Source organism: Sinocyclocheilus rhinocerous, unplaced genomic scaffold, assembly GCF_001515625.1.
Source record: "Sinocyclocheilus rhinocerous isolate Xijiao unplaced genomic scaffold, SAMN03320098_v1.1 scaffold980, whole genome shotgun sequence".
NCBI classification, from domain to species: domain Eukaryota; kingdom Metazoa; phylum Chordata; class Actinopteri; order Cypriniformes; family Cyprinidae; genus Sinocyclocheilus; species Sinocyclocheilus rhinocerous.
The window spans coordinates 458,193-470,923 of record NW_015635053.1 but is presented as its reverse complement, the minus strand read 5'-3'; the positions used below and the strand labels follow the sequence as shown (position 1 = coordinate 470,923).

Below are 12,731 nucleotides of genomic sequence, written 5' to 3'. Positions count from 1 at the left end.
GAGCTGGTTCTGGGTCAGGTTACTGTACCTCAGTGTTACATAATAGCTGTTAGGAAATAACTTGAAGAGCTGATCCGAGAGCAGTGCTCTGAGGCTACCTCAATTCAGTGAATAGACAGATTAATCATCACAGAGCTGCTGCTCTTCGCATTTTAACGAACTGAAAATCTTGAAGGCTGGAATGGAAAGCCCTGTTTGTTTTCCGTGAGGGCGAGTTATTTAATTCTTTGCTAGTCTATGCCTGTTAAGACACTCCGAACAGTGTGTTCTCTGATATTTTAATGTAACTCAAAAGAGACTTAAGTCCATTTTTTTAACGGTTTGTTGTTGAGGTATTACTAGACCACATTTTAGGCATTATAAACACTGTTTGAATGTCATTTCATCATAATCATGAATAAATAAATCACTATTCTGAAGCATTTTCATATTTACTGTAGGGTGTTTTAAATAATTCACCCCCTTTCCACAAGGTAGTGCTCTTGCTCTTGAATGCAAGAGCATAAATGGTTAAAGGGTCAGTAGAGGTTCTGTAGGCAAAATAAAACAAATAGTTTGCCATTCTTATGAAATTAAATTTGTGTGATGAATTAATATCTGGCTTGTGGAGCTGAAAAGTGAACAATAACAGTTTAGTTTCTGAGTATAGTCTGTAGCCTTTTAGCCAACATCTGTTTTCTGTGGTTAGCAAGCTATTTTTATTTTTAGCTTTCATTTTCTTCCAAAGAAATTCTAAACATTCAGCAACAACAACTTTAGCTTTCATTAAATTTGAATAAATAAAGAAATAAATCTTACCTCTTGGACAGTTTATATAATATTTTTTTAAAGCCTAATATAATATCATATATCCATGCATAATAATTAAGAGGAAAAATATGTAGTTTTTTATCTATTTTAGCAAATAGATTTGATTAGATAGATTTTTAAATAGGTTTTTCTGCAGGACGCATTAATATTTTATGCCAAGCCTAATAATGCTACATCAGACTTCAATAGCAATTAACACAAGAGAAGATTGGGGCTTCTAGTAGGTTTTTATAATATTTAAGTACTTTAGGAAACCATTACCATAACAATATTTAAGACAATAATTAACATCTTAGCCCTTTTGTTGCATAACAAAATAGTACTAGGAGGAATAGTATTTCTGGGTGCAGTTGTAAAAGAAGGGCTAATTATAATATAGAGTTACAGCACTTGTTGTGTGTTTGATCATCACAGCACGGATGGTGATGCACTGTTATACACTGCTTTACACACTGAAGCATGTACAGTTATACTGTGTTGTTCTGGTGAGTGAATGTCAGACTTTTGTAGGACTGTAGAGTTGGCGCCTGCAAGATCTGTCACTGAAGTGTGATGCCAGAGACTAGCAACTCAGTCAATAACATCTCCCATCATCCACACTGGAGCATGAGAACATTACACTATCCAATAAACGCATATCACACTTTAATGAATATAACAAACCTGTTTCTATAGATAGGCAGAAATAGTTGAACCATAATTCTGGAATTCATAGACAACTATCGCACAAGGCTGCAAGCAGACACTGATGCAACTCGTGATATCACTGCTATAATTAAGGGTTTGTAAACTTTGGAACGTTATAATCAATGTAATTTCAGTTATTTTGTTTTCATTATTATTATTTTTTTTAATCGTCGATGTACTGAATGTATACAGTATGTGTATGTTATGTGAAGCTTCAGTAGGCTACGGGATACAGTGATGTTAAAGAGAGAGAGATAGAAGGAAACAAATATTTTTAAATGTTTTTGCGTATGCTACTCTCGCAAAAGTATTGCGTTGCCAGTTTTACTAACAGCTTGCGCAAGCGCAAACCGTCTTTTGGCGTTAAAATAGTACTGTCAGGTTTTACTAAAGACGCGCAGTGACGAATTAGCGATGAAAAGGCGTGGACACAGTTATTAAATATGCATTTGTAGGAGTTTCCCTTTCAGACGCGTTATGGGAGGAGAGTATTCAAATTAATCACGCGACCGTTTGCGCTCGTCAAATTACTGGTATTTGCGTCATTATTTAACGCCCAATAAAAGCATGTCTTAAACTATTTTGCGCTTGAAATGGCTGCAATTATTGTTCCCATTTGAAAGGAAACGTAGCAAGAGTTTTGCCAGAGAACTCAAAATATCTCTTTGGAACATATCATATAATGTGTATGAATTGTAACATTTAACAGCTTGTGGGATGCATGACATCATATTATCAAATGCAAGTAAACTTTTGAAACATTTAAAGTAGCATTATTTTTGGGATAATAAATAATGCTATATTTAATAATGCTGTAAAATAATTAAATAAAATATAAAATAATGCTAATTTAAATGATTCAAAAGTTTACTTGCATTTGATAAGAAGCTGCGTGGGCGAAAATTACATGTAAACAATTTTAAGGCTATTTTGGCTATGCTCATCGCTGGTCTGGTTACTGGTATAGGGCTATAGCCAAGCCGTTAAAATTAGACCACAGATTGCCGCGATTTCGCCAGGTGGGCTAAAAGCAGACTACACGTAGCCCCTCTAATTTAGAGCGAAATCGTGGCTACATATAGACCATGTCGTGAAATGACACTTATATATTTGTAGATATTATTGACGCAAGACTTTTGCGAGAGATCGCAGAGTTTCTTTTTTTGGAACGCAAGACTTTTGTGAGAGATCGCAGAGTTTCTTTTTTTGGAACGCAAGACTTTTGCGAGAGATCGCAGAGTTTCTTTTTTTGGAACGCAAGACTTTTGTGAGAGAACGCAGTTTCTTTTTGGAACACAAGACGTTTGGGGGAAAACGCAGTTCACTCAGTATGTATAAATTTATTCATAAAATAATTCATTTAAAATCAAATAAATGAATGAATAATTGAATGAATGTTCAGCCAGTTTCAGTCAATTCTTTTCAATCACTATGTACCAAAAAAAATCCAAATTTTTATGACCATGCTTGTAATTAAAAAATGATAGATAGATAGATAGATAGATAGATGCTTGTGAACTACAAATGCGATATTAAACCGGGTTGCTAGGAAACGCCAGGTAATTGACAGGTTTAAAGAGTGAATGTGGACCTGTGATTGGTCCGCAGCGCGGCACATCAGATGGGCGTGACCTTAGGTGTGGTTCTCCACTGAAGAGCACACAGACTCTCGCTATATCCGCAGCCGGACGGGAGGTCGGTGTTGTCGAGTCTGGTCGTAAGTGCGAGTAGAACCACTGAGAGCAGCGATGACTGCCGAACCGATTCGCTCGGCTCTGGGCACTGTCTCAACGGAGGACACCTCTCTGGTGCTGCCCTCCGACAAAAAACAGCGGACGGGGCAGCAGCGCGTCCTGGAGCAGGTTAACACCATAAAGAGAAGCAAGTCGAAGATGGTCAAGAATGACTCCATTCCGTCGCCAACAAGTAAGTGCGCTGTTTATATGCATTAGTTATAATGCCAGTGAGACAGCGTGAAATAAATCTTACAACTTTAATAAACTTCACTAACAAGGACTGCATGCTTGTTTGGCAGTATCTGCATGAAAACTTCTCTTTTTTTCATTAGCAAGTTCAAGCAGGTCTTTGAGGCAAAACTGCATTCATTTGTAATCAATATCTCAAACAAGAGTTTTTGACAGGGGTGTGTCTCAAAGCCATGTGAACTAGAAGCCTACCTACACTGCATTTTTGGGTCTGATATAGACACACATTTGATCCCATGCTGCAAATACAGTGCAGTATGTTGAAGTGAAACATTTAATCTTACATTTAAGTATGTTTCTATGTAAAGTCAATGAATTCCAGGTCACTGTTTCATAACAAATTACTGTAAACATAATCATAGCACGCATTGTGTGATATAGTTTAGCTGTGTTTTGAAATCATCATGATTTATTAATGTTCAATTTGGCTGGAAGCAAGTATAAACAACTTGCCTTCTACTGTGTGGCAATATTGTACAATGTAGCATAAAATAATATTAGTGTTCAGTAAACAATTGAGACTTGTCTTGTAATTATTTATTAAAACATTTTTCATTGTTTATTCCTTTGGGCATGCAACACTGTTTTTATCTCTGGTACACTGCATTTTTGGGTCTGATATAGACACACATTTGATCCCATGCTGCAAATACAGTGCAGTATGTTGAAGTGAAACATTTAATCTTACATTTAAGTATGTTTCTATGTAAAGTCAATGAATTCCAGGTCACTGTTTCATAACAAATTACTGTAAACATAATCATAGCACGCATTGTGTGATATAGTTTAGCTGTGTTTTGAAATCATCATGATTTATTAATGTTCAATTTGGCTGGAAGCAAGTATAAACAACTTGCCATCTACTGTGTGGCAATATTGTACAATGTAGCATAGAATAATATTAGTGTTCAGTAAACAATTGAGACTTGTCTTGTAATTATTTATTAAAAAATTTTTCATTGTTTATTCCTTTGGGCATGCAACACTGTTTTTATCTCTGGTAAACCTTTAGTATGAGTTGTAAACACTCGACAAGTACTCAAAGGTCAGCAATATTGAATTTTCAATAAACATAATTATTGATAAAAAAACAACAACCTTGCATCACAAAATAATAGTATTGTAAGTACACATGACAGCGAAAACTGCAACAGAACAAACTTTCCCTTGTGAAAAATAATTATGCTTTAGCATACTTATACAAAGAGTACTTATGGAAAGTATGTAGCTACTTTAAAAGAAAAAGAACTGAATGTAATGTTTTCGAACACTTAATTGCATGTTATTTATTGAACAATTCAATGAAAATGTATTACAGTTTACATTTATATTAAGTGCAATTAGCCACACTTTAGAAAGCTTTTTGACCCACTTTAGTAGCTCATTATATGTAATGTCATAATTAATTCTATTGTATTTGAAATATAGTTAAAGTGTATTGCTGAATGTACTGAAAAGCGTATATGATCAACTAGAATATACTTTAATGCCATTCCTTTGAAAATTATGTCATGTATTTAAATATATTTGTAATTACACATTTGTAATGAAGTTGAATTTTAGTTCATTTAAAATATATTACCTTTAAATGTAATGTGAAATAACACAATAATCAAGTACTTGTGCTTTAGTATGTTAATCAACACGACAAAATAAGTATACCTTTTAACGATTATTAAAACAATTGAAAATGTACTTCAAAGTAAAAATGTTACTTTTTATTTACAATTATATTATTTATTTACGTATTCTGTGGCCATCACAGCATTACAGTTAATCTGTAAATATACAAGCGATAACTGTAACACAGACACTTGTGATTACTGTATGTCTGTCTGTGAGGTCACAGTATACAGACATCATTTAATTGTAAAAAATCGTCGAACCGCTACTGTAAAAATGACTGAGAGTACAACAGTCATTAGCCAGGAATATACTGTACTTTCACATTTTTGTGAGCTAATATGCTGCCCAAAATGCTGTCTAGGTAGGCAGCTCACTATAAGCTTTGAGACACAGACATAATCCACCCAGTGTTTAGAAGTGACGCACTGTCTAGTGCAGAAATTTGCTGAATTTCATTCAATTCAGTTACATTTAATATCTCAAGGGTTTTTGCTAAGCGAATAATAAGAGAGAATAATGTGTCTTGTTTAACACAGTTGCATGTTGTATTTTATTACACGCTTTAATAACAGACTTAATTCATAACATGTCAATATTTCATGTGCAAATATACAGTATATGAAGTTCAATGATATTTTCAGAATATCTGAATGTGGGTTGCTGACAAAAAAAACATAAAAATGAAATTTTTTTAGCACCAAATGCTTGGATAAAATTGTATTCATATTTAAGAGAAAGTGTGCATTTGAAGTGCTGCGTGTAAGTTTTCACATATTAATGTAAATAGTCCTCTGATGTCGTGAAATAATTATAGTATATATGTTTCTCTATTAGCATGTATATATGCAGAATACTGCATGTGTAATTATGCAAGAATTAGAAAGTTATTTTTGTAGTTTAAAGTAGTTTAATTAGGAGAATATCACGTCGCTCTGCTGACACTAATGATGTTAATGTAACGTTAATGATGTTTGTTAATGCTATTAATGGAAGTTATTATATAGGGTTAGTACATATATAATAATTATTTACCTATTTAGAGAAATTTTGAAAATTAAACTTATATTGCATATAAGTGAGACATTTGGATAGTGCTGCATGATTAATCGAAATTAAAACAAAATCGTGATATGGCTTAATGCGATTATTACATGCCTAATAAAGTTTAGTGTTTCAAAATGAGTTTGTCAAAATAAAAGTTTGGTGTTTTAAAGTTTTCAAATTAGTAAATTAGGACAGCCATATACATTGGTATTGTAATTTTACAGTTGCACCATAAAATTAATATGATTATATATATTTTTTTCTTAAATTTCTTGATTTGTTTACTATAGTAATTTTTTTATTTTGTAATAATAATAATATTAATAATAATATTTTGTATTATTATTATTATAGTTATATTTATTTATAATGACAAAATTTTGGGGCACATTTTGCAGCCCTACAATCATACAAAGAGAAACTGGGGGTTCTAAAACATTTGAAAATACATTTTTGTTTAAATAAATGTCGTTATCGGTATTTTACCGTAAATGTCACAGATTTTTTTTTTACAGTGCATGTTTAACTATGTAAACTAGACATTCACTAAACGTATCATGTTTAATTATCAAGTCTAGTCACTAGTAAATTAGTGTAATTATGTCATTTGAAAATTTGTTTGTACTTGTAGCTCCGGCATTGGCGACAGAATACAGTGAGCCTAAATTCCAGTTCTCACCAACAAGACTGAACGACACACTCTTCAAATTTAGCAGCTCCAACATGACAAGCAGCCACAGCAGAATGGTAAAGTCTCACACACACTATGTGCTCCGCAGCATGATTTATATATACTGTACTGCTTGACTACACTGATTTATGATTGTTGCCTAGAGTTTCATTGTCACGGCAGACACGTGCTTGGTTGTGCACAACTGACAATTCTGCTTCTCCACGTAACTCATATAAGTATTTTGATATTCAGCAAATTAAATTGACTCAATTTTAGTAGTATATTACTGAATTGGAATAAAATCCTTCTGTTAGATGGACATTTCCATAATTGATAGTTGGCGGTTTTTGATGGAATTTGATATAAGCAGAGCTTGATGCTTATTTTTTTTCCCAAGGGACACGTGTGCTCCCGATTTGAAAACTTTAGGAGCACATTAAATATCTTTAGGGACGCAATGGAAATTTTATTAAATAATGTGTTTTTCTTTAAAAAAGGATACAAGGAGACATTTACAAGCAAGTTTAATAATAACAAAACATGTTGTTTAGCGATTCCCGTTTTTCCATCCCCAAATTTAAGACTTCTTAAAATGATAATTAAGATGTTTAATTATACAATTTACGATAGCTTAAAATTCATAAAACTTACTTGTGCTCCTAAATACACTTTACAGTTCCATACAGCTTCAGTGTGCCATCATTAAGAAAAAGTATAATTTCCTAGATATTGTTAATAATAGTTGTTCATAATAAAATATGTATAAACTTAATACATGACCTAGACTATTTATTTTGCAAAATCTTGTCATTTTAATAAATATTACATGAAATTTATTAAAAATTGTTGCTGCTCCAATTAAGCTCAGTGTGCTCTCTTTAAGCTCTTCTACATTGAACGTCTGTATAAATACTTCATAAACAGACTTCAAATATAAACCAATGGTTGTCACTTTAAGTCGCAAAGGAAAACTGGGCATCATACACTAAACGAATGAAGATCACACCAGACTTTAAATGTCTTCCGATCACTCACACAGAAATGTGCACATTGTTGCTAGGAGACGCGTGACAAATAAAAACAATGTGTGTTCAATGTAAATTTTGGTGAGCTTAATAGGTACCTTTACCCTATATTACAGTAATGACAATCTAAAAGAAAATCAGAAGACTGCTTGAAGAATTAAAGACAAATTCAAAATTAAAACATCCAGATACATTACAGTAAAGAAAATGATATTTTTTTGCATTACAGTATTTTATTCCTGCAAATATAATGTATATTTTTGGTTTTCATTTTAGTTTATAATATGACTGAGCATGATTGTGGTATTCAGTCTTTAGCATTGCATTTCCTTTTCAGTAGATATTTTAGTTTCAGCATCTGTGAATTAGCACACTAACACAGCAGTCTGTGGTATTGTGATATGAAACAGTTTATTAAAACAAGCTGGTTGCTGTTGTGAAGAAGAAGGCTGGTGGAACAGTTTTGCTCGTTTTGTTCCCGGTGTGTGTGTATATTCTTAAACCAAGTGTATTTTGTTTATGCAACAACATTGCAGCGTAATACCTAAGAATGTGCTCTGTGTTCAGCATTTGTTCTGTAAACATTTCCTAAGAAAGGAGGGGGTTACTTTGTTTTATTGTGCTCTATTGAATGGCAACTTCTAAAAAGATATGAAATGTTTATTATTGCAAGATACTAGATCAAATCTGCTACAGGGCCATTTATTATGCGATTATAATGTTTTGTAGTTTAACTTTGATCAGACCAGCTTTTGTTTCTTTCCCGATAAGAGCTGCAGGAATGGTGTCCGATTTAATGAATACATTTGTATTGAAAGATGAAAGGATAAGAAGGTTTTGTGTTTCAAAGCATCACAGTGAAATTGTTGTGAAATGGTTTTGTGCATTTATGAAAAATGTGTCATTACTTCTTAACTTTAACTTTCTTTGACATAGACAGTGTGTCTGTATATACTGTGTAATATTAATATCAATCAGAATTTGGTCATATTCTCGTTACATACAGTTGATTGTCATGCAAACACTACTTTTAAGCTACCTTTTTGCACTTTTGTGTGCATTTGTCAGTGACATGAAAAATAATTTTATGAGTTAAATCACAATGCAGATTGCAGAATTACCGAAAACAAAAATCGTAATTAATTGTTTAATACTTTATTGGTTCACCCAGAAAAATTAGCTTAAAATTGACCCTCAGGCCATCCAAGATGTAGATGAGTTTGTTTCTTCATCATCAGAATTGGAGAAATTAAGCATCACATCACTTGCTCAGCAATGGATGCTCTGCAGTGAATGGGTGCCGTCAGAATGAGAGTCCAAACAGCTGATAAAAACATCACAATAATCCACAAGTAACCCACACCCCTCCAGTCCATCAGTTAATGTCTTGTGAAGTGAAAAGCTGTGTGTTTGTAAGAAACAAATCCATTATTAAAGCCTTTTTAACTTTAAAGCTTCACTTCTGGCTAAAATACGAGTCCTCAATCCATAATATTGTTTTTTCTTTCAAAGTAATTTCATATGAATCAGGAGAGAATTATGCACAGATCAAGCACTGTTTACAAGACAAAACAGCTCAAAACAAATATGTGTGTGGAGTTTGATGGACTTTTCTCACTGGAGGAAGTGTTTATCAATTATGCATTTTGTCCAAAAGCAACAGTTTGAAGGTAAAACACCTTAATGATGGATTTGTTTCTTATAAACATGCAAGTTTTTGCTTCACAAGACATTAACTGATAGACTGTAGTGGTGTGGATTACTTGTGGATTATTGTGATGTTTTTATCAGCTGTTTGGACTCTCATTCTGACGGCACCCATTCACTGCAGAGGATCCACTGGTGAGCAACTGATATGATGCTACATTTCTCCAAATCTATTCTTATGAAGAACCCAACTCATCTACATCTTGCATGGCCTGAGGTTGAGTACATTTTTAGCAAATTTTCATTTTTGGATGAACTATTCCTTTAGCCAGAATACAGATCTTTATGGGACAATGCTGTTCATGTAAATAAACGTATTGCAGAGCAACTTAATTATGCCCTGCATGTTTCATCTAGATCTACTGGTAGTGCTGTAGCAGTTTTATTTCATTTTTGACACAGTTCTCCCAATCTCTCAGTTCCAGGGTATTGCTGTCTAGTGATCAACATATCATAAATTGGAGGGTTAAAGTTAATTATTTACAGTAAAATCTCTCATTAGCAGGGGTGTTAATGGCCAGTTGCCAAAGAAACACACCCAATCAGAATATGACAGGGATATAATAGATTGTCTGCATGGTCATATGACCAGTAAATCATTGATTTTATATTACTTAAATCAATCGGAGCCGGCTGTGTGATTCCAGGGAAAGAGTTCAGTAGTACTGTCAACGGCAAATAAAGTAATACCATTCAGATTCTTAGTAACAATTAAAGGATACACATCAGGGTTATTATAGTTTACATAAAAATAAAACCATAAAACAATTTTATGTTATTTGAAACAAAACTTTAACTGAAATAAAGTACAAAAACAAATAAGCTAGTTGTCAAGGCAGCATTTTCATTTTCTTTTAGTTTATCTTGATGTACTAAAATAACTAAAAATATAAAATAAAAATGAATGAAAATCATATTGACAAAAAAATATATATCTTGAATTTCGATGAGTTCATGCTCTCAGCAAACAATAATTTACAGTACATATTGTAATCGGTACAGACCGTGTTTATCCTTATTGCAAGCCAACCCATATTTAATGTAGTCTGGATTGAAAGTTTGTTTTGTTTGTGGGTTTTTGTTTTGTTTTTTGGATTGGGGTATGTCACACAACCTGTCCATGTTGGTTTCTATCTGGCTGCTTCTACCAATTAACAGATGAACCAAATTACTGTAGTGTTCGTTTGAATGTACAACATTTGACCTCAAGAAATGTTTGCTCCTCCCTTTCACAGGTCTTTATTGCCCCACTGTGCATGACTGTGGTAAAGGAATATGCTGAGTTAAATGTTTAAGCTCTATCATTACCATTACCGCAGAAACTAATTTTGATTGTAACTCAGTTTGCAAAATCAAAAGGGAAAGAAAAGCAGACGAAATGCAGTCAGCAGCACCGCAAATAGAATAGATAAGGCAACTAGAGTTTAAAATAATGCGTCTGTCAAAATGTTTTGATAGTACAGCACATAATGCATTATACATGTTATCCTAGAGAATGTCATAATTTTACAATTGGAGCAGACTCCACCCAAAGTAATGAGATCAAAAATGTGTAGCCAAAACATCAGAAAATAAATATTTTAATTAAAGGGGTGGTTGATTGTGATTTCACTTTTTTAACTTTAGTTAGTGTGTAATGTTGCTGTTTGAGCATAAACAATATCTGCAAATTTAAAGGGATAGTTCAACCAAAAATGAAAATTCGGTCATTAATTACTCACCCTCATGTCGTTCTAAACCCGTAAGACCTTCGTTCATCTTCGGAACTCAAATTAAGATATTTTGATGGAATCTGAGAGCTCTCTGACCCTCCCATAGACAGCAATGATCCTTACACGATCAAGGTCCAGAAACATAGCAAGAACATCGGTAAAATAATCCGTGTGGCATCAGGGGTTCAACTGTAATTTTACAAAGCTGCAAGAATACTTTTTGTGCGCAAAAGAAAAAAAAAAACGACTTTATTCAAATTCGTCTCCTCCGCATCACCCTGGTGCCATTTTGGAGAATATCCACTAAACGCAAACAGTGTATGCAATTCTGTGTCAGCTGCGCCACGCGGATAAATTATCGGACGAATTTGAATAAAGTCATAATTTTTTTTCTTTTAAAATTCTGGCAGTTTAATGCCTATAAAAATGGCTCGTAGGGACTACAACGAGTAACTTCCCGGGTTTGTGACATCACAAACCCAGACATTTACATAACCCCGCCCCCGGGAACATGCAACAAAGGGGGCGAGGCCATGTTGCACTGCTTTTATAGAGAAGAGGAAGAGTTGTTGCCATGCCATCAAAAACTAGGGATGCACAAAACATCTATATATATGAATCGTGATTCTGTCTTCTAACGATTTTAATGGATTCACAAGATTCAAAATCAACGTTCTAAAGCAGCGGTTCTTAATCCTGTTCCTCGTGTCCACTGCTCTGCATCTTTCTCTCTCAGCTCTCTGACCCTCCCATAGACAGCAATGATCCTTACACGATCAAGGTCCAGAAACATAGCAAGAACATCGGTAAAATAATCCGTGTGGCATCAGGGGTTCAACTGTAATTTTACAAAGCTGCAAGAATACTTTTTGTGCGCAAAAGAAAAAAAAAACGACTTTATTCAAATTCGTCTCCTCCGCATCACCCTGGTGCCATTTTGGAGAATATCCACTAAACGCAAACAGTGTATGCAATTCTGTGTCAGCTGCGCCACGCGGATAAATTATCGGACGAATTTGAATAAAGTCATAATTTTTTTTCTTTTAAAATTCTGGCAGTTTAATGCCTATAAAAATGGCTCGTAGGGACTACAACGAGTAACTTCCCGGGTTTGTGACATCACAAACCCAGAAATTTACATAACCCCGCCCCCGGGAACATGCAACAAAGGGGGCGAGGCCATGTTGCACTGCTTTTATAGAGAAGAGGAAGAGTTGTTGCCATGCCATCAAAAACTAGGGATGCACAAAACATCTATATATATGAATCGTGATTCTGTCTTCTAACGATTTTAATGGATTCACAAGATTCAAAATCAACGTTCTAAAGCAGCGGTTCTTAATCCTGTTCCTCGTGTCCACTGCTCTGCATCTTTCTCTCTCTCTCTCTCTCTCTCATTCAATAGATCATCAGCTCAGTGAATACACTTATTTTCACATACTATAGCTATGAGAAGCGTTAT

General features: G+C 34.0%; 1 protein-coding gene across 1 annotated transcript in view; it reads left to right on the top strand.

The window, feature by feature from the left end:
- The first annotated feature begins 3,163 nt into the window (after positions 1-3,163).
- The window catches only part of LOC107746520 (plakophilin-1-like), a 15,560-nt gene continuing 5,992 nt past the window's right edge, over positions 3,164-12,731 (top strand). The window contains exons 1-2 of the mRNA XM_016560760.1: positions 3,164-3,423; positions 6,784-6,899. Coding sequence (XP_016416246.1) covers positions 3,246-3,423; positions 6,784-6,899 — 294 coding nt within the window. The 5' untranslated portion in view covers positions 3,164-3,245. The remainder of the gene's footprint in view (positions 3,424-6,783; positions 6,900-12,731) is intronic.